General features: G+C 39.9%; 1 protein-coding gene and 1 long non-coding RNA gene across 15 annotated transcripts; one reads left to right on the top strand and one right to left on the bottom strand.

The window, feature by feature from the left end:
* Window positions 1–1,086: 1,086 nt before the first annotated feature.
* LOC112493836 lies at window positions 1,087–6,144 on the top strand. 7 transcript variants are annotated; one of them, XR_003058710.1, is made up of 8 exons: window positions 1,087–1,626; window positions 1,704–2,112; window positions 2,185–2,283; window positions 3,350–3,478; window positions 3,550–3,995; window positions 4,695–4,849; window positions 5,671–5,875; window positions 6,019–6,144. It is a non-coding gene; the product is annotated as an uncharacterized LOC112493836 (long non-coding RNA). The 7 variants fall into 7 exon arrangements; XR_003058708.1 differs by lacking the exon at window positions 6,019–6,144 and adding an exon at window positions 4,042–4,135 and having other exon boundaries at window positions 3,550–3,837; window positions 5,671–5,799; XR_003058706.1 differs by lacking the exon at window positions 6,019–6,144 and having other exon boundaries at window positions 1,138–1,167; window positions 1,292–1,626; window positions 5,671–5,799.
* Window positions 4,162–20,662, bottom strand: LOC107263968 (box A-binding factor). Of its 8 annotated transcripts, XM_025081466.1 has the most exons (9): window positions 19,950–20,001; window positions 17,354–17,796; window positions 16,694–17,279; window positions 16,052–16,612; window positions 15,193–15,318; window positions 12,844–12,982; window positions 12,710–12,781; window positions 11,676–11,841; window positions 9,679–11,528 (listed from the first exon to the last, which is right to left on the bottom strand). In XM_025081466.1, the coding sequence occupies exons 2-9, from the start codon at window positions 17,788–17,790 to the stop codon at window positions 11,435–11,437; spliced, it is 2,181 nt and encodes a 726-aa protein (XP_024937234.1). In that variant the 5' UTR covers window positions 17,791–17,796; window positions 19,950–20,001; the 3' UTR covers window positions 9,679–11,434. The 8 variants fall into 8 exon arrangements, 7 of the variants coding, with proteins under 7 accessions (XP_024937237.1, XP_024937238.1, XP_024937234.1 ...); XM_025081472.1 differs by lacking the exon at window positions 12,710–12,781 and having other exon boundaries at window positions 19,950–20,129; XR_003058670.1 differs by lacking the exon at window positions 9,679–11,528 and having other exon boundaries at window positions 11,703–11,841; window positions 12,040–12,781; window positions 19,950–20,658.
* Between the last annotated feature and the right edge of the window lie 1,949 nt (window positions 20,663–22,611).

The following is a 22,611-nucleotide window of genomic DNA, read 5'->3' as shown; positions in this document are numbered from 1 at the left end:
GGTAGACCAGGGACGATACGGATCAGAAAAGCGGAAGCCACTTTTCCTTCTGGGGGATGCGCCGTAAAAACCGTTCCAGTTAGTTGTCCTGAGTCAGGGATTCCAATTCTCTAAAATCCTTAGTGTGTCTGTCTACTTATTTTTTTTTTTTGAGAATCTAAAAATATCGATGACGCCAGATACCTCTGGGCATGTCTAACGTGAAACAAGACTCCATGTACATCCAATTGGCACTCCATGTTTGAAGGTATCCGTTTCTATCCTTTTATCGCGTACCTAAAGAAAAAAAGAGACTATGAGACTTATGGAAGGTTCAAGGACTAATTGCTATGGTGAAGTCGCGATAGAGTACATAGATGGGTCATTCTGCTTGAAATACGAGTACAGTACATTTAGGTACATAGGATCCAGAATTTTTCATAGCTATCTTCGACAGAAATCAAGGGAGAAATAATGTCAAAAAATACCTGTAAGATGGTCGAAATTACACGTGAAAGGTAGTATAGTGAAATACCCATAGACATCTCATAGGTGTATCCAGATCGTTTCCAAGCACGGGATACCATACCCAAAAAGGGATCTGTCTTGTTTGGGAAGTCGTCCCAAGGTAGTGTAATGTAATGGAGCTGTTTTGTGCAGGCGGAGAGATTTGTCCTTTATCCGGACACGATCTCGGCTACCAATTATCACCGTGATACGATCTTTCTCTCGCGGTCCTTCAGATACCCATATAAAAGCCATGCTCCTTTAGGACTACGCCATATAAAGCTCCAGGATATTCTTCTCCAGAGACTTGACGTGAGGGCGCGACAGGAAACGCGTGCCAGTCGCCATCCAGAAAATCGAATGAATAAAATTTCTAAAAAGATTAAAATAGCCATTAAAATTTGAAAATTTAAAAACAACATATGACCAACATAATAGTACCACATAGAGGTACACACCATACAGGAATTATCATCAGGGATCTTATTACTCTCAAGAAAGTCAAGGTTGACAGTAAAATGTAAAGAAAAAAAATGTGCCTTTTTAAAAAGGCTGTACTATATATAAGCACCTAAAGTGCATACCTTTCTGATTGGTCGCCAGTGTAGACTCGTACAGGCATTATGTGTAGCATTATAGCAGCAGTGTGCATCCAACATGGCAGCCCAATAAACGAAGCAGGTATTAATGCACTCAGAGGGGGTCCGAGTGGTCCTCCCCGTTGCCTTTTCTTGGTCCTCAACCATCGGGAACCTCGAGGAGAGTGCACTCCGGGCACTCACACTCCTATTCGTTCGTCCATTAGCGCGCGTCGTGGAATGCAATGCCTTTGGCGTCGGGAGGAGGGAAGGCGCGAGACTTCTGCTGCACAACCACCATCGTCGCCACGAGCACGATCACCACCATCGGAGGAATCACCTACGACAGGACGAAAATTATCTGTCTGACAAGAGGAGAACTGCTTCCAGGAAAAGTGCCTTGTTCCTTCGTTTCTTCGTGCACGCATTAGCATCGGCTCTTCTTTATTGGCTGATCAAGGATCGCTGCGATCCGAGCCCTCGGCCACTGGATTGTCCACTTTAATTAAGATCCATTCTTTTTACAATGGAATTAATCAAGGCTTTGTCAATGGCATTTTAGGTGAGCTTTAACAATTTATAGTAGCAAGTGTCACTTTTGAGGTTAGATGTTTACAAACTTTTATTTGACATTTTGAGGTTAACTCACGCTGGACGCTGCTTTGTATGGGAAGTTTAATGGTTATTTTTATTCCGTTGGTACTTCAGGAACGTATACTTACCCGTGGTAGGTACACACATTAATTAAATCTGATCAATCAGCCGAAAGCGCTATAATGCCTTCATTATCTTGGTAGACGTTCGGATAAAATATGGTTGGTGCAACTCGACGGTAAGTAACGGTAGAGATAGGCGTGGCGCCGATCAGAGAATTGGAGGGTGCAGCTTGACGAAGGGTGCCCACCCTAACATTTGCTGTCTTTAGTTTTCTCTGCTCTCTTTGCTCACCTCACTGGCTCTCCCACTGCTGCTGTATCTTGAAAAGTGACGTACCGATATTATAACCCTCGAGAATTTCGTTGTTCTATCGTATTAAATGTACACCCCTGTACGTTACCAAATGCCATAACGAATATCGTCATTCCATCAGCCTGTACATTTCATTACTATTTATTTCCAGGAATAAAGATAATAATAACCCGCACAAGCAACCTCACCGGAAAGTGCAAAGTCCCTAGGGTGAATTTTCTGCACCCCTAATGGATAGAGTGTTTAATAGGTGGGTGTACAGCTCCCTTCTCTTCCTCCCAATGTTAACGAGGTAGGCGGACTTCTGGGTTAGACGAACACGCGACTTCCGCTGGTACACGCGAATGCACTAAAGAGACCGTTTGGTACGTTTATCGGATTTTTCTTAATGGGATAAAAATAACATGGGGGCTGTATTGTATTTTTTATAATACATATATCCTTCTTGGACCTCCTTTGTATACTCAAAGCTTTTCTTTACCTAGAAGAATTGTACTGATGCTAGCTATTCTTTGTTCCTAGATTATTTTTTTCCAATTGAAATTTATACGCTCGATTTCAAATTTTCCCGCGATTCGATACGCCGAGGATCATAACAGGTGTCGGAATTTCGTTCCTAGCATGTGCGCATGCGCGAGCGCTCAGCGAATAGATAAATGTTAGTCTTAAGTGTCGGTCGTAAAGAATGTCGTTCGAGCCTACGCGTTATTTTATACCAGATGATAGTTCACTGTCTGGTATTACAAATCATCTAGGAGTCATTAAAATTTTCGAATATCTGAAGAATTTCGAATAGGCGTCTCCTAGAGCGTGAGGTACTTCGTGATGCCGTCAATTCACTAGGATTTATAACCAACAATGATCTCATTTGATTAATGCGTAAACGTAATCAATTACTGTACACTAATGGCCATTAGACGATAAAATGGCGGCCTGTTGGATTATTCTCTCACAGTTACGGTACTCGCGTGTTTCTCTATGAGAAATCTCCTTAGATCTCCTTCGGTTGGACTTGTGAGTTATCGTGATACTCACGTTTCTTTTTTTTTCATTTCTTTAATCTTTCAACTATTCTCAAATTTCGACTGTAACGACACACGGGAAACGACTCATTACTTAAATTTATTTGCGGACTCGTTAAAGTACCAGAAAGGACTAAGCAACCACACCCATCGTTTCCAAAATAAGGGTCGCCACGTGCTGACAGTATAAAATAGAACAGAATTTTTAGAAAATAACTTTGAAAAGGTCTTTATCAATTTTTGATATATATCTCATGAAGTTATTACATAATATTTTATATTATACGTTTGCAGTGTACCTACCTGTAAGAAATGGACAAGCCTTAAATATCCAGATTGAAGAGAAATATGAAACTTTTTATATCCAAGGACTTTGTTTCTAAGAAAAAGGATTTTAGCAAGAATCCTTACTGCGATATATAGGTATAGTATAAATACAGTATGTATACATGTAACAAACTCTAGTCACAAATTGATTCTTCTAATCTAATCAGTCGGCGGCGGTCTCTTCCCGGAAACCGGAGCGGTACGCGGGTACACAGGACACAGAAGATGCGAGGGTCCAAGTGGGCGAGGGATGCTGGATGCCAAGGAAAAAAAGGAGGACGGTAAACGTGCGAATAAAGCAAAGCCAGGAACGAAAGAAGCATGAGCCAAGGGAGCCAGAGGAACCAAGAGCTGCGATTCTTGTGGCTTAAGGCAGAAACCAAAAGAATCGCGCTGGAAAGGTTGGCGAAGGTGGCCGATAGGTCCATGGTGGAGATGCAAGGGGATTCTGTAAGGTGCGGCCGAGTGGGCTCCAATGGGGCAACTTAACTTACTCCGAGCTCAGCATGAAATATCGCGAACACAGCGAGAGACTGGTCTAAGCGATGTTCCGCGCAAGATCGTCGATCTAATTTGTTGCGCTTTGAGCTTATTTATTGCGACAAACTGAAACGTATGTACCTATATCTACAGCTATATATATGGTGGGGATCTTGCAGGTATTGGCTCTCATATGGATCTTTCTTGGATGCTGGTTATTCATGGTGATTCTCGCGTCCTGAAGAGATTATGGGAATTCGTTTCTTCTTATTGGTACATAGGTGATCTCTGTATTGTTCTTGGGGCTCAAACTTTTTATTTTTTATTTTTACTTTTCATGTTCAGAATTTCTTTCATTGTACAAAATTTGTATACGCTTATTCATTGGGAACTGTTTGACATTAGCTTTTATATAGTTTACATCAAAATCTTTCTTTGTACTAATTAAGCTAAAGTTATTTTCAACTGCAGAATCATCACTGGATTTGTTTTATATCAATTTACTAACTGGCAGATCGATATCTGCATCTTTTTAATTGCTGATAATATATCTATCCTCTTGATTACATTGATTAGATTTAAAATTAATTATTTTGTCTCTTTATACTTACCTCAAATCTATAGATACATAAATACAAAAAATCTAAATAAAAAGTCATTATTATTCTGCTTTTAATTAACAAAATACAAAATAAAGCTGCTGTCAGATACCTTCATGGCAATCTACACACTGACCGTCGCAATAAATTATTTCTGTATATTTATTAAGTCATTTTCATCACTTTTCCCAACACAAAGGAATACTCTAATTATTTTCTAATCCTTTTTCCAGAATCATTACATGAAAATTACCAACTACCTCTTGATTATAAGCAGCATGGCAGCCATAGGCATACGAAGAATCCAGCTCGCCGACGGAATGGCCGATTATGAAGTCTGGTTGAATCCTCAGAGAACTTAATACGTCGGCAAACTTCATCTGGATTGGTAATTTCAATGAATCTGAACAAAAAGTAAACGCTGGAATTTCTTACTTGCATGGTGGCAATTCCATAAGAGATATTTACACGGTTATAAAATATCCATCAAGGATTGCGATACAGATATCTTCGGATTTTAGTAGTCCAGATGTGAATACGCCAAATGGGTACAATATCTTATTAAAATTAGCCACTTCAATTCATCCTAATTTATAACCATAATTGTTATTTATCTGAACGCAAAGACAGACTTTTAGTTGTCACGTATGTCGGCTTCGTTCGCGCTGACACGTATCAAATATCTCTGTTTATGCTAACATGCTTTCTATCTGAAAGCATGTACGGGTGAATAAAATAATTATTTACAAGTAAAACAACAATATGAACAAGTACAAGTCTTTTGCCACTACCGGAAATCGTTGAGGATTTGCATAATAGATAAATACTCTAATTGCAGCTTTCTATGTGTTATCTGTTAAAATCGACAATCCCCATAATCATTAGCAATTTTGCATAACAACAATTCACTTATTAATTTACAGTGTTAAGCGGCAATCTCTATTTGACCTGAGACATTTTTAAAAAATTACTAAACACCATAACAATACAATTTTCTTTGAAATTTTCCAAAGAACTCAATTTCGTCCCTAAGGCGTCTTTTCAAAAATTCTTTGCTCACGCAGTTGAAGCAGTGCACAGAATTCTTTTCATAGTGAACCAAAATGGCGTCCTACAGGAAGTCGTTCTTTTCCGACACAAGACCCAAACCAATTTTCCACATTTTCGTCTGTACCACGAAATAAACAGCTATCATTGAATTGTCCCCAGGTAATCGCTGTCAACATCAACACGACAAAGAACCGGAAAGCCATGCGTAATTCAAGAAGAAAAAGGATAAATAAAAGAATCGAAGAACCAACAGCGCCGAAACAAATCCTCGGATTATTAATCTCTTAGTAGCTAAGTGCAACGGTAGCAGGGAGCAGTTAATCTTTGAGTTCTCAAGTAAAATCTTCGATCGCGAGTAGCGCAGGTGATCAGTCATCATATTGGTAAGACATGTGTGAGCCGTGAACGACAACGTAGAACGTCGTTCGGAGGGTTGGGGTCGGTTAGATATAAATGATTCTTGCGAGGGAACGCGTCAATCCTGTAATGCCTTGGTTAATCTAGCAGATAATGATGGCGGAGGATGACTGTGAAGACTCAGATCTGTATATGGAAGATGTAGGAATTGAAAAGGATTAGAAGAATTGTCTCTGTCTAGAGATCCTAGAAAAGTGAAGAGAGAGAAAGGAAAAAAGAACCATCCCAAAGAGATCGTTGAGAGAAAAAGTAACGGTGCTGTCTGATAAGAATGACCCGTTGGCGCCATGGTTGACTGTCAAGCTTCCTATGATCCTTATAGGATCCCATGGGATACGTGGACCGCATCCCTAACGCATTACAATACGTTTCCAACTGTATAAAATGAAAAAAGGTTAAAATTAAACTGTATAAAACTTCTGTAAGCTCAATATACATACCTAGCAATCGTCAGAAATTTTAAGAACGCCAATTTCAAATTCTGTAATTGAACTCCCCTATGGAATTCTTTGTATTTCAAATTGCTATTTGTCATTTTCTCAAAGTGCAATTTATAAAAGACAGGAAATACTAACAGTTGTAAATATTTCGTGTGCTCGATAAATTATCGATCTTTATAATCATATGTAACGCGCAGTAAGGCGAATTAGTCACGGGACAAAGCTTGGCGTAATTTAAGTGACGAGTCGTACTCACGGATTATTTTTAATTGATACTTTAAGTTGATCTCGATCATTCGTTTATCCTTTGTTCGGTAAGTCCAGCCATTTGTTAATTGACAAGTTGTAATCGTACATCAGAAAATGATAAGACACCTCTTGCTTATCAGAAGAATGTTTGTCGTAATGATGAGCGTGCTAATATACTGTACTCAAACTTAATAATTATCGTATCAATACATCGCTCAGGTATTCCCTGGTTACATGGAACACCTAAAATGACAAATCTAGATCATACGATTACTGATAATAAACAGAAAATAGATTCTTCTTATCAATCAGGCCAATCGATTCTCAACGTTTCAACTTGTAAGTGTTAAGCTTTCAAATCTGACTGATAACGTTTCGTGGATCCAATAATTATTTTTAATAAGATCGCAAGAGAATTAATTATTGAATACATATACAGTGGATCAGTTAAGATGCACATTTGGGATTTGCGGTGTAACGGTGCAGGATTTTGAAAGTCGGATGTGACAACCATTGAATATATTTTGATTACCCATCAATTGCACATATTATTATTGTTCGTTTAATTTCCGTTCGCAAATAAATATAATTATCTTTGTCTTTTGAATATCGAAAAAAGGTAATTGTAAAAGTCATAGATCAAGAAACAAAATAGAGACGAAAGTTCAAAGGGGTAGCATACATAATAATGGATTTATGTTCGAAATTTAGTAAATTTCTAACGGATTTTTGATACCGGCAGAACGCCTTAGTTTTCTGCGGTAACTTCACGTCGAATATTGAATTCGCAATTGTTTTGTCGTACGTTCGGTAAGACATAGACCCGTACACGGTGGTTTAATCGTATCGCAATGCTTATTTGTATTACAAGTTGAAAGTCTACGTATTAAATTTTACATTCTACGTGGTCCTCGCTATAGATTTTCGGATTTTCCATCTAACGGAATTTTCCGGAACTAAAAATGCTCCCTACGAGAACACATGTCTTGAATTCTCGTTCCACGGCCCCCTAACCGAATTCTTCGTTCCACCATGAACCGCGAACGTGCATCTTACAATTAGCTGATGCACTCTTATATACAGTGTATACCTTTAAGATAGCATTTATAATATTTACGTAGTCGATAGATATCGAATTAATCCAATTCGAGTATACGGACTTGGTATAACGTTCAATAAGACTAGGTTAGGGTTATGATTGGAAGAATTTGATTAGGGATAATCAAAAGCATCCATTAGTTGATGATTAATCCAATTATTACAATCAAACTTTCCTCTCAGATACTTCAGGGAGACTGTCAATGCCTTTACATTCACATACACTTGTATAATATCTCTAACGGTTCTTACAGATTTGAAACGAGGAAAAAAAGTGGATGGTTCATATCCATGTTCCTAGAATCTATCTCCAGGAGATGATACACAATCGACGCTTTGTCATAACACAGAATCCATCTAGCTCTATCTCCAATGAATTAAGGTAAATTAGACAGTATCCCCTTATCTGACACACGACCAAGTCCAGTTTAAGAATAATTCATTTGACTTATAACAATTATATATTTACTTACCTCTCTCCTTACTACATTCCATATTCGTTGCGTCTGTTCCAAATAACTGCGCACTTCTTTTCGATCCATCTTGATAATGTGACACAATACAATTTTCTGTTCCACGGTCTTACCAGCGTGTCGAGACACAAGGTACGATCCGGACTTGGAATTTCTAAGATACAAGATGCCTTTTCGGGGGCAGAATGTTGGCGCCTCCCTTACAAACGTATCCTGTACTTCCACAAGGTTGACAAGCCGTGCATGTATACTACGTGTGGAAGGAGGAGAGGACGTGTGTCTTCTTCCGCGATGAATCTCTGGGAATCTAGTGAAGTGGATGTGATAGTCAAAGAATGCAGTCGCCGTCTGTCCGCCGGGTCGACTTTAAGCCCTGAAACTACTACAGCAGCGAAAGAAGGTACGTATTGAAAATATTTTGATTGATACAAGTTTGATTAAATATTAAAACAAATTTTGAGACTAAACGGTATAAAAATAATCAGCAAGTTTTCTATGTACCAAGATATCCTAAAACAATAAAAAAAAATGTCAATATTTTTATTAAACAATGAGTCATTCTCGATTCATCGATCCATATAATTGATCATATCCAAAATCATACTTGGTTTTCATTATCAAGGTTAAAAGAATAATTTATATTAATTTATGCTAGAATTTCAAAAACTATTTTTTACTGACTTTTATCTTTCTTTTGTTCTTAAATTTACCTCAATATACTCGTTAAACGTTTATAATATAATATTCAATACTAAAATGAGTTGGTTCCAAGCACAGCAGCCGAGATATGCTGAATAAGAGGAGCCACGTTCTTGTTTTATATTGTAAATCGCTTTTACCGATAGTTGATCGAGAAAAGGAGAAGAAAAAAAAAGGGGACGCGGAACGATCCCTGGAAGGTGGAGTGGAGTCGTGGTTGGAGGGCGGCGCCACGTTTGCGCCTGACAAAAAGTCAAAGGTAAAATAAAAAAGAGCGTGGGGAGACCGGCTAACATGGAATAGCCCTTAGCGGACTCAGGGCCGGCTCGATAGCCACTCTTTAGGCTGATGGGACGACTCCTTCTTCTTCTCTTTTAGCCCCTAACCTCTCTCACTATTATTCTACCATTCTGCCCCACTCCGTGGGTCCCTTACGCTCTCCTATCTTACATTAGCCACCCTCCACCCTTAAAATCCAACGTGGCGACATTGACCGTCTCGTTTGTATACTACCCCTATACAGATATATACATATATGCACAACTACCCTTCGAACTGCTCGATTGCGTAACAACGCATTCAAGCTAATTAGCCGTCTCCATAGATAAATTGAAGACTAAGAAAATTCTCAAAGATTCTCTACCCTTATTTTTTTCTAAATCTTCATGGACCTCCGAAGGAAGACGAAAAAATCGTTAAATATTAAAAAATAATATTAATCGCCTCAATAAGATATTTTTCCAAAGCGATTGGGCGAAATTCGAGTGAAATTGAAAATACAAAAATATTGCTCTCGCTAATGTAGGGTAAAACGATTTTATTCTACCTTCGTTACATAGATATCGTTCGTGCACTTGATGCATACAAATGGGACGTATAAATTATCCCTCGGATACACATCCATGTGCATATATATATATATATATATATATACACTTATGGATCCGGGAGTAACAAACTGTACGTCGGTGTAAAAGCGCTCTGAAGTACATTACCATATTTTGAAAATAAGTTACCGGGCCTTTTTTTTTTAATTAAACGTGAAAACGTTTTAAGTACTCAGATTTTACAGAATTGAGCCAATTTCTAAAATCACGTATCAATTACTACGTTTCCATATTTCAGGATTTAAGTGGCATCAACGAATCACGTTGGTGTATTCTTTTCAAATGTTGCACATGATCGATTAAGCCTGTTTAAACTCTGTAAAGTGGAAATCTAGACAGTGACACTTGTGTAAGTACATTTATAAAAAAAAAAAAAGAAGCTATTTCTCTCAGAAGCATTAAGCTTCGTTTTCATTTGTTCTTCTTTCGCACTCATGCATACCAATTTCGCATCCATAAGCCGGACCGCTATTATTATTTTTCTTTTCAATTCTTAAACATACTTGATCAGCCAGTTAGACCAATTAACTCTAATACACATAGGTATAAGTACGCTAGTCTCTGATTGTTTCATACAAGGAACACAAAAACAAAAACCTACAAAACAATCAAGTCCCGCACTCCTGTTACAATGAAATTGATTTATATAAATTAATAGTATGCTTTTTCTCTATTGATATCTTATAATATCGGACTCCGTCGGCGTGTAAAGGCTGCTTTTGTAAAAGCGTCGCGCGACGACGTTACAGATATGCTATTTGACGATTAACGATTTACGTTGTAAAGCAACGTACAAAGCGCTACTGCCGACCGTCGCGACGATCAAAGACGCCAAGCGACGTATCTTTCTACTATTATTCCAAAGAGAACCTTGTGTACGCAGCTTTATGTTACAGCGTCAAGTGCATGCATCTTGCGCTGCTGGTGACAGGTTATTTCTTCTTTGACAAAGAGCCCTGTCCCAGAAGAACGTATGGGCTGTTTCCATTGTGGATCGCGCGCGGAAATAAAAACGTGATCGGTACGTTATCGTTGCTCTATAAATTAAAATACACGGCCGTTTTCTTGGCAATACAATAAAGGACGTGACAGGCGTGTCTTTACACGTGATTGTAAGAAAAAGAGAAAAGAAGAGAGTAGAAATGAAATTAATAACGTACAGTTAATCTTCGCGTATAATCCCCATAGATTTTTTCTTCTATACTGACTCTTATATACTAATTCTCTGTACTTACATGATTACATATCTACGTTTATGTATGTGTGTATATATATATTACTCTTTGGGGTAAATTCGTATACATAAATTCTTTGGGTGCGCCGTATAAAAGCTATTTACAAGTAGCTGCACGTGAAAATGTCTCGGGTGGATAAAGACGATTATTTTTTTTTCAATAAAAAAATTTTTTTCTACATATAAGAAACTATGAATTGTCTACAGTGGGAATTGCGTTAAACACGTCAAATCTAGTCACTTTTCTTCAGTCAATACATAGTCGGAGAATCATAAAAGTGATTCTCTATTTTTAGTACTGACTCGAACAGATGGCGATCGTGTTCAGCGACGTTATTCTCTAGGGATTTACGATACCGTGCGTCGGTAATGTAGAGCGCGGCCACTAAGGTAGGAATCTATCGGTATATTTAAAAAAAATAACCATTAAGACCGATCGGTACGTGCGGCTGTCGTCGAAGTGATGACCGAGGTAGGATCTGTGCCCGATCGACTATTCATTGGTTCTAATGGGGGCACGCTGGAAAAGGTTAAACGGAAACATGTTTTTAAAAATGCAGCACTCAAGAACAATGATGCTTAGAAAAAAAATAGACTACCGTTATGCAAAGTGATTTTAAAAATGATCAAATATCATTTACGAATGACAAAAATCATGTACACTCACGTTAGGGTAGTTTGTCGATTCAACACCGCGGCCGATGGTAACGCAAGGGGTGAGTGCGCATGCGCCAATTGCGCCGTAGCGAGCGTTCCCACATGAAGATAATGTTCATCACCACTCCCATTACCACCACCGCTGGTAAACATATTCAGCTGCAGCTTCGGGTCCACTTTAAAAAAAAAAACAAGAAAAAAAAGATATTCATCACACCAATCATTCGGAATCCTCTTATCAGTCGTACCGCAAATTACATAACAAAAAATATGAACAAAATCCAAAATTCTGTTTGGCAAAGAATAATTAAAATCCTCCCGTATCACCTAATTTTTATGTCACCATCAGACGTGGCAGAAATAAAAATAATTACCGTTCGTGCCGTATACAGCACTGATGGATTACAAGGCTGACGATAATTTTCATCGAAGCGTGATAAATTTCTTAACGCCAATAATGTATAGTGGTGTATGTGAAAGTCAACGCGAAAGACAAATAATAGAAAACGAAAAGTCGTGAATTCACGTCTATTAAGACATAACTGTGCGAGGCCACACGCAGCTGCGTAAGCTGGATAATAAGGTGACGCTAATAAAGTAATACCCGGCCATATAACACACGGCCGACTAGGGAGCCGTAATCCAGCCGGATAAAGTCAACATTGCGCCTACAGAGAAACCGTCCTGGTTCTTGATGGACAAATCGATCGGCAGGTTCTTCTGTTATATATATATATATATATATATATATAGACTCTTAATACTACACTACTATTCAGCTCGGCCACTGGATTATCTCTTCGCCTCCCGTACGAGGTATAATTTTCCCCCATCCAGGAAAAGTACTTATCGTTATCGCACACACGTCTCCGCTTCTGACCAATCCGATGTCCCGTGGCTCGCCGACCCACCCCCTCCAACTTCCCCCCTTTCAATCCTGCTACTCTCTAACCCTCGATCTCAACACTCGGAACCATATTTAGTCGGCCATCATGGACTTTTACCGGTAATCGATTACACCATGGGAAAGAAAATCCTACATACATTCCATGTAGATATTTTTTTTTGTTTTTCTTGCCACGAGATGATCGTCCAGGTTAAACTGTGTTATCTTATCTGTGAAAGATAAGACCTACGGTTGAAATATTGAAGAATGAATTTGCTCACCGGAGACTCACCGAGTAAGCTGGACTTAATCTCGGTCTTGTGCATCCCACTTGGTCCGGCTAGACTTCCGCCGCTCATCACCGAGTGATTCTTTGGTTTTCGCTTTCTCGTCTGGATTCCGTCCTTCTTCATGCTCAGCGGTCTGTTCACCTGGTAAACGAAAGAGAAGTTTATGATAATGCCAATAAAAACGGTGAACGGAGTTGTCAATTTTATCGACACTGATATTTACTTATAGAAAGATGACAAAATGGCTGACAGGTAATTTTTTTGGGGCATGATCATTGAAATCGATGCTTGTTTTTTTTTTCTTTTTGGCGAACACGGAAACTCACGTGGAGCTCCTATCGGCTGGTAAGAAAAAAAAAAAAAATTGATTCTTGATCAAGAAAACAAGATAAGTCGATGCAAATTGATTAAGTTTACGTAACGTGATTATTTTTTGTCAATCAAAGATATTTCAATATTAACGTCTACCGTGGCGAACGGAAAGAATATTTGAATATTTGAAAAATAAAATATTATTTTATGATAAAAAGAAGACGGTGAAAATTAAGAAATTCCTTTAGACTAATTATAAACATTATTATGTAATGTTAATCTTGACCAATTTTTTTGTATGTCAACCACGATAAGATACAACTCGAAATCGGTATCTTAAACACAACAATGACTCTTGTTAAATGCCTTGCCGCCAGAAGGGAAGCAAAAAAAAATAATAAAATTACAAAAAAAAAAGTCTATCATAACAATAAATGGATAAGATGCCTATTCTCTGATACGTCATTTAAATAATAAAAATAATTTATCCGCTCAATAACGCGATACAATTTTCTTTTAATTAATTCCAAAATTTTTTACGGTTTTTAAACAGTAAACCAGGAGGTTTAATTAAATTCTTTAATACGTCCGTCACCACTGATCATTTGATAATCATCTAATTCTCTCAGGTACACATTTCAGTCATATACGTATAATTACGTGTCCTTATCGATGCCTGCCAGCGTGCAGAAGAGGCAGATAAGACAATTCAGACGTTCGACCCAAGATTAATATTAATTAAAAATGATTAACTCGAATGCCAGATGGCGGCACGATCGCGAATGAAATCATCATGGATGAAACTTTTTATGAGAATATTAATCCTCTCGATGCACGGACGATCAATCATCGATTGGTATTTCACCAAAGATTCCGGGTACAATCGTCAATACCTCGAATCAGTCGGACGTTAAATCAATGAAAAAAAAAAAAAAAAAAAATTCCACTAACTATACATAGTTTCAAATTTTTTTTTTGCTATACAGGTAAACGAATCCAGAGACACAAGGAGGGAGTAGATCGTCTCTTATCGACTGAAGGATAAGATTACAAGGAGAGACAGTAAGTTTTAGTATTAATTGAAGTGAAACAAAATTTCTGATGAGTTTCATAATTTCTCATGTCCACGAGGATAAATCAATCGGTTGCATCGTTATCTAAATCAGCCTATAAAATGGCGCCGTCTGAACGATATCGCCGTCGAATTAACGAATGATCGATATCAAAGGTACGATTGAATGACGGTACCAATTCCACGTAAAGTGGGCATTGGTCTTTCAAAATATTTTTTAGAATAAATTCAAAACAAAAAGAGAGAGAGTTACTCGTATTACGATTGAATGACGGTACCAATTCCACGTAAAGTGGGCATTGGTCTTTCAAAATATTTTTTAGAATAAATTCAAAACAAAAAGAGAGAGAGTTACTCGTATATTAAGAGTAAGATAGAAAGAGAGAGAGAGAGAGAGAGAGAGAGAGAGAGATATTCTTGCAGTGTAAAGTACCAAGCGCCATAGGTGTGGTAGACGACTGTTTGTTTCTCCACGTACGTACGTTATACCGTATAAGACCGAGTCATGTGTATATCCTGAGGAAGGTGAAACGTTCCAAGAAGTCTCGGGACCATATAACTGTCCCAAGACGCAATGGGGCCTTGTTTGCCGTCTTTACTGAATTTGTTTTAACTTTGCAGGCTTTATTATTTCTCGACGACGAGGATGTGGTCTTCTCACTTTTTTCTCTTCATTTTTCAAGTCTCGTGAAGGAACTGCGACAAAGATTCAAGGAACGAGGGAAGTCATGGAGACGGAAAAAATGGGTCCTTCCCTTTAAAAAAGAAAAAAAGGTCACTATAAGGGATATCATCGTTATCTTGATTATCGTACCAACTCGTATAGACAGGATAGATGCAAAGGTTATCTTGGGGTAGATGCCATTGCGTGATATCACACCTGCGTGATAGCAAGTCTAACAATTACCAGATACAGGAAATGAGTTTTCTGGTTAATTGGGAGAGAAAAGATAAATCTGGAACTTACGTTGTGTAGCTTGAAGTAAAGACCGCAAGCGTTGCATACTGGTTCTCCATTGTTATTTCTTCGCCACAGCGTAGTGTTGCTAGTTCTGCAATTGGCACACTGCACGCCCGTCCTTCTGCCGCCGGTCTGAAAATAAAAAGAAAAAGAAACGAAAATAGAAATTCAAGAATCAAATAAAATCGGGATTAATTTTCGCGCGAGTTAATAATCGAATTTCTAGGAAGCGCCGACAGAACTGATAAAGCTCAGATAAGAATCTTCTTGGGCTAAAATATCAAAGTAATTTTCCAGGGTCAGAGAAGATGTAAATATATAGATCAAAAAAGAGATTGGTTTAAAAACCCTAGTAGTATCTGCATATCCGTATGAAAAATGATGATTCGAAGTACGAAAGCCGGAAGTCTCCTTTAAATTTTCAATGTCTAACATCCGCCAGGCTGATAATCATCTGGAGTGATTACCCCGTCTATAGGATTTAGCGAAGCTCGTACGAGTTAAGGATGACGGAATCCCCGTGTCGGGACGTCTATTTGCGCCGCGATGAAGTAAAACGAAACTGGGAGTGCTCCAGGGAGAAGGAAACTAGAGCAAACAGCACCCACCCCGTCACGTAGTTATTATTTGCTCCGCTTGAGATAACGCTCTTCTCTCTCAAGAGAGAGCACAAACATTACTTAATATCGAAGTCGTGTCGTGGTACGCAAGTTATCCATCGAGCCCTTATCAGGACAAATATCAATGGCCTCGTTCTTCTCGTGGTCGTAATATTTTTTGTTTGGACCATATGGATTTTCATTGGAAGAATTACAGCGGCTATGACTGGATTCCAAAAATCAATGTGTAAATCAATATTAATTACCGGTGCGACAGACTGTTTGGGTTTGGCGCATCTCATGGGCGGCCTGTTCACTCCGTTCATCTTACTGTAGAGACCGCAGGCGTTGCATAAATAATGTCCTGTACCATCCCTTCTCCACAAGGGTGTCATGTTGGCAGCGCAGTTGACGCATTCCTTGAGTTCGTTCGTTATGATTGGCCCTTCGAATCCCTCGTCTCCACCGGATGGCGGCAAGGTAGCCCAAGGAGAGGGTGGTCCGTTTCCACCCCCTGTGATACTGTATGTACCCCCGGAGTAAAGCTGCAAGTTCGCTGCGTCGCTGGCTGAAATTGCTGTTACCCCAGAGTAGCCTTGAACGTAGTCCAGGGATGGGGGTGGGGATTGGGCGCCAGTTGGCCAATATTGATCACCGGTGGGTTTAACACATTGGTACATGGTTGTACCACTGCCGTAGAGGGTCACTTGAGATCCTGGTGATGCTGGTTGTTCGTAGTGAATGGATCCTGGTCTGCCGCCCCCTAGGAGTGACGATGAAGTCAGGGTGGGATCGCTTTTTATATAAACACTACCGGGGGAGTCGACCTGTCGGATGTAAAAGATTTATTCTTTAATATTGAATGAATAATTTTACCCACCACCCGTCTGACGTGTTTATACATTTACCTCAGATCCTCTGGAACCCGGTTGACTGCTCGTTGGATAAGTCAAGTACAAATCGCCAGATTTTGTATAACTGTAACTGGTTGCTGTTTGCTGAAAGGTATCGGCAGCTGATATATACTGAGTGTACTGAACTGGTTGAGACGGTGGTAGCGCGACCGTTTCCAAGGTGGTATATGTACTGGAACCCTTTATAGTTTCAGCAGCAGCAGCAGCTTCCGCATCATACTTAACAGAGCCACCTCCACCGTCGGAGTAACCAGCAGCAACAAGCTGTTGCTGGGTCGCCCTTATACCGTCTACAGGCGGTGAATATGGCGGTGCCGGGGAACTCAGTTGGACGGTACCGGCTTGGGATACCATGGGGGAAGCTTCGTACTCATCGGCATGACCAGTTGGCGAACCCCGGAACCTGGGTGTATGATTGTTCTCGTGCGGGCTAAATCTTTGGTGAGGTTGGGTCTGCTGAGGACGCCGATGATCCTGCACTTGGATGTTTATGGGATGACTGTCTCTACGGACTTCCGGGTCCTCGGCGTAGACGTAGACACGCTCCACTTCCGCTCTTTCTGGTGCCAGAGTCTCGTACCTGTTAAACAAAATTCTTCTATGTACCAGAGAACGTCGCCGGAAGTCCTTTATTTACTGTTCCCGGTGACCCACCTAGGTGGTTCCTTGGCAGGTAGCGTAATTGTCGCTTCCGCAGCTTCGGATGTTTCAACTTGTCTGTCCTGGCCGTTGGAATAAACTACGTGTTGCTGATCCGCTGCACGTTGCTGTTCCCTGGGACTTCCGCCATGAGAAATCTGTACGTAATGCTGTTCTTGTTCATGTACTACATGCTGCTGTTGCTGTATAACCTGTTGAATGTTCGCAGCAACCGGACTTGGTTCGGGAGACTCTGGTTCAGGCTCGGCAAGGCTCTCTGTGATCTGTCCAGCCGTGGTGATGGTCCTTACGTGTCTCCTCGTGGTGATCACGCTCTGAGGACTTCCGCAAGCTTGTTCCTCGGCAGTCTGCGGAACCTGGGGAGAGTTGTTTTCCGGAGGATGGCTGTCCCACTCGACCTTAATCTCCTGCTTGACCAAAGTCTCCTTCATGGTGTCCTAGAAAAAAAAAAGATCATCAGCATCATCATCGCCAACAAGAGCACCTTCCATAACAATTTGCAAATGATCTTCCTCGAGGAAGTCTGACGTCTATTTAGTCTCGACTAAGACCGGAAGTCAGCAGTCACTAGTTAGCATTACAGCTCATTGGGGCTTTTTGCGGATAAGACTTTAAAGTGTCTAGGTCGCTGATCGACAATCATCAGAGATGACTACATGAAACACTTTTGCTTTCGTCAGAGCACGGAGGTTGTTAACTGTTAATGTAAGATTAGTCATTCGTATAAGGATGAGCGCGTTGGTCTTCCTCTTGGGCACGCGACACAAACACACCTACGCGGAGGGACGTCTTTGTGCCGGGCGGCACACCTTGTACGTCTACAGAAAAAAATGTAAGACTGTTTGCCCGGTCCGCGTCACTTCCGCCCGGCAATGTCAAGTTTCGACTTCCGCCGGTGACCCGAAGAGCACGCGTCTCCGCGGAATCACTTTTTTCTCCACATTCACGTTTCCGTCCAAGGGGGATGCGTGGGCTGATCGGAAATCCGGCTGGTACCGTATATTGATATTGTGATATCGATAATAATTTTTAGTAGCGACAAGATCGAATATCACGTTATTTAGATCATTCTCAAAAACATTGGTTGTCTTGCATGCTACGAAAATGCAAACCGTTGATAATGGAGTTTAATTCGAGAAATTTATTGAGTGACTTTGAAAATAAAAGCTATGCGGATTTAAATCTAAAAGATAGAGCGATTGGTCCTTAAGATTATCAAAGGAAAAATTACTGTTGAATGCAATAAAATAAATATGGCTGTGTCTATATTAAGAATATGCGAGCATACTAATAAAAAAGTACCGTTCACTAAAGCGAACCGTGAAAATCCCAACGTTATATACATTGCTTATAATAATAACAATATAACAGGCAAATTGTACAATTAAGAGAAAAGACCGTGCAATAAAACGATCATCATCAAAACCCAAATAAAGATGTCATCCAAAGAGCATACAATACTGTCGTACGTGAAAGCACCGCGACTGACAGAGTTAAACGTGAAAAAGAAGAAAAAAAAACTACAATCATCCAATCATATACGTTAATTATTACCTCGGTAGCAGCGTGTCTCATTTGTCCCGCGTGCGTAGATAAAAAGTGAATAATCACAAATATAGATGTCGATTTGAAGTTTTAAAAGTCATTAAAGGACCATCAAAAGTTTGAACACGCTGACGTATAAGACCAGAGAGGTTATTCCTGTTGTACGTTAAATTTGTGAATTATTTTTCCACGCTCACTATCACGTAAATATGTTTTCGTAGAGGCGACTGGAAGCCCGACGCAAGATGAAGAGATAATACCTCCAGGATGTGGTACGAGCGAGAATCAGATTCGAACTGAAGTCTAAAGCGAGTAACTAACGTGGAGGTGGTGGTTGACGGTGGCGCAGGAGGAAGAGCCATGTCGCGTGTCTAGCAGCCCCCGCTTCTTTTGCTCCCATGAAGTGGCACGCACCTGAACAGTTCGTATACTCGGCCGAAGTCGCGTAAGCGGACAGCCCGAAGTCTAAATGGAAGTTGAGAGTAAGAATGATCAGTCATTGGCCGGCCCCTAACGTCTCATTGGTCAGACACTTTTCTTCCATCGTAACACAATTGATGTCGACTCTTGACAAAACGCGAGCGATACACTGTTGAACATGGATATTCGCTAGACAGTAGCAGATCTCCGTTCCAGATCAAAGTCTAGTACAGAATTCTTTATACACGTCAGATAACCTAACCTAATAAACCGTAACCTAATAAACACGCCTGTCACTTTTATATAGCTTTCACATAGCCGTCCGTCTAACGACATAGAATTCACGCAGTCGAGTTATAACCCTAAAGACAAAAGACCTCTTTACGCGGCGGCACTAGTTGGGGTAACTAAAAAGTAACGTCTGGTGGGTAAGGCAGGGAGAGTACTACGTGAAGCAAGGTAACGACTTACGGTTTAAAATTTGATGTCAGTTGTAAATATTATTCTAATAAAAATGTCATTGTCTTGTGTAATATTGTGTGTATAATTATTCTCGACATTGTTACCGGTGCTTGAGTATTTTTTCTTTATGATTTTTACACCGAGTCGACGCAAGCAGTCTTACCGTGCTGGGTGTTAAATCGTAGAACGTAGACGAACGATAGAAAAATGTGTACAGCGCGTGTAGAATTTTTTCCAATCTACATTTTTTTATTTTCGAAAGAGATCGACAGGAGGGGATTAGGAAAAAAAAAAGAAGGAAAATTGTAACGCTTCTCCTGATTGACATAAAGCCTACGGAGGGGTCCGATGTTTGTTCTTTGATAAGACTTGCGACCAGGCTTCCAAGAGATAACGCGTCGTGTTGGCGGCCATTGCAACCTCGCCATTTTGTATCCCTGGCTACAAGGTTGACTTTCGTCTCGAGGGATGATGATTCATCGATTTATTAGGCGCGTCCGAGTGCGCAAACAACTTTGTCGCACGTAACGCGAAATGAGAACAAAACCCGATCCTAGGCGTCCTTCTACACTCTGATTCACTTTACAAGCCGTGCGTCACCGAGGAGAAAATTCAGTGATAACTAGTTTCGCAAGGGGTAGGTCTTTCCATGAAAGTTTCCCTTTACGTATACCTTAACGTCATTTTGGTCAAACGACCGTCCAATATTGACGACGACGAGTGCAAATCTTCTTCGTGTTGAAATACACGAACTAGACACAATACTTTTTTATTTCCATATAAATATATCTAACAATTTATCATCGATTAATATTCCATTAAGATTTATCAATTTTCGAAGATTTCAGTCATGAAAAAAATCCACTTTTGTGAGAAACGAAGCACGTCATGAGGTAATAAAAAATTGCACTGAATTAAATTACGCTCGCAAGGTCGAGATATTTTTTTACTTTACCATTACGTAAAATCTTGTCAATAGTCCATTTTCGTTTGAGATATCAGCGATCTGTCGAAATGATTTACTGGGACTCGATCCATCTCACAACCCGCTTGATGCTACTATGACGACACTCGTACCTCGTTAAATGTTTCTCTTGGAAAAATCATGATAAAGTTAATTGAAATTTCGTAAGATACATGATAGATAGTAGACACGTCGACAAGTAGTCAATTGGTCATCGATTAGTCTGTTAACAGATAAACAATCGATTCAGTCATTTAATAAAATGATACAATAACTTTTTTTTAATTTTCCAAATTTTTTCTAAAAAAATAAACCATTAGGCATTCCCGTGTCTTCAGCTTCCATATACAACTGGACTAATCGGATAGAATATTTAAAAATTTTCAGACTGTTATAATTTCAAAAATAAAATGGCGCCCTGCTTCCATATTAAATATATATATATATATATACACTCTATGTTAAAATACTAAGTAAAGAATGGATGACAAAACCCTATATGGTATTTGCAATTGGATAAGAAAGTTTCAATGGAATCCAAGATCCATTCCCCATGAAGATGGATACGGAAGATGGTAAGAAGGTGAAGTCAGCCATTTAATGCTCGAGAGAGGTTAAAGTCTTCGGGGTCACCGTACCGAAGAACGAAGGCTGCAGGAGTCTCCACAAGATAGGAGGGCTGATACCGACGATAGGGAGAGCGTTGTCAAAATAAACCACACTATCGCGATTTATCTCGTTTCCCATGATAATAAGAGATAAAACTGCATCATTACATTAGCTAGTATCAGCTAAAATGATAATTTCAGTCGCCGTGGCCGCCAGGAACGCGTAGGGCTGTTCTTGCGACTGTTCCTCCCTGTCCAGTTAAACAGCAACCAGGATTCCCTCGAGTCCAAGACGCGAGACGCCATTTTAATCGGAGTGACAGATCGAGTGAAAAAGATGCTGGATACATAGCAATCACCCAGTGATCATCCCTCGGATCGTGAAGTGTCAGAAATCTAGTGCTGAATGGGCCAAGAAAGAATCAACAAAAAAAAAAGGAAAAAATCAGATATAAAAAAAATTCATGATTTTTTGGAACCCAAAAAAGTGTTCGAAAAAAAAAACTTTTTTAATATCCTAACCTAGAATCAAATATTATCTTCATGACAGTGCATGTGCGTGTGTCTGCGTACCGACTCATCAATTAATCCCCAGCGACATACTGATTTACAAAAGGATTATTCGCCGTCCGACCCCACATGCCGCCTCGATGAAAATGATTATTGACGACGAAAAAAGAATGCAGGGTGAGGGAGTCCAAAAAAAAACACGTAGCGATCGACTCGAGTGGCTTGCGTCATCGCTCGACTCGTTTCTAGCCGCCATTTTATCGCTGAGAATCTTTATCGAATGGCGAACACGGCACGTAGCCTCAAGATCGCCGCGTTGCGATATCGCACGGCGGATCTACACGATTTTATTTTCTTTTCTTTTACGACCAACGTCAAAGCCCACGTCTCAGATATCTGCTTCAGCCACTCGAGTGAGCGTCCATTTTCATTAAAAAAAAAAGAAAAGAGAAGGACAGACAAGAAAAAGTCCAATGACGACCGAAGGCAGTAATTTCTCTTTCCGTCGTGCGAAGTTGCGCGATTGAGGATTCAAAAAGATTCAAACGGACAAACGTACCAACGGTCGTTCGATTCTTGGAAACGAGGCCTTTCGCGCCGAGCGCCAATGGCGTCCTAGACTGTTCTTTAACGTTTCCATGAATTTTACAAGCCAAGTCATCGTCATCACGATGGTTTACGATATTTCATAAAGATTCATCGTGTAATCGTCTAAATTTACGACGTCGCCGTAGCTCTTTCAC

This window comes from Cephus cinctus, unplaced genomic scaffold (genome assembly GCF_000341935.2).
Source record: "Cephus cinctus unplaced genomic scaffold, Ccin1 Ccin1_scaffold0168, whole genome shotgun sequence".
Classification (NCBI taxonomy): domain Eukaryota; kingdom Metazoa; phylum Arthropoda; class Insecta; order Hymenoptera; family Cephidae; genus Cephus; species Cephus cinctus.
The sequence above is the reverse complement of the archived record's forward strand: the minus strand, read 5'-3'. Positions and strand labels throughout refer to the sequence as shown.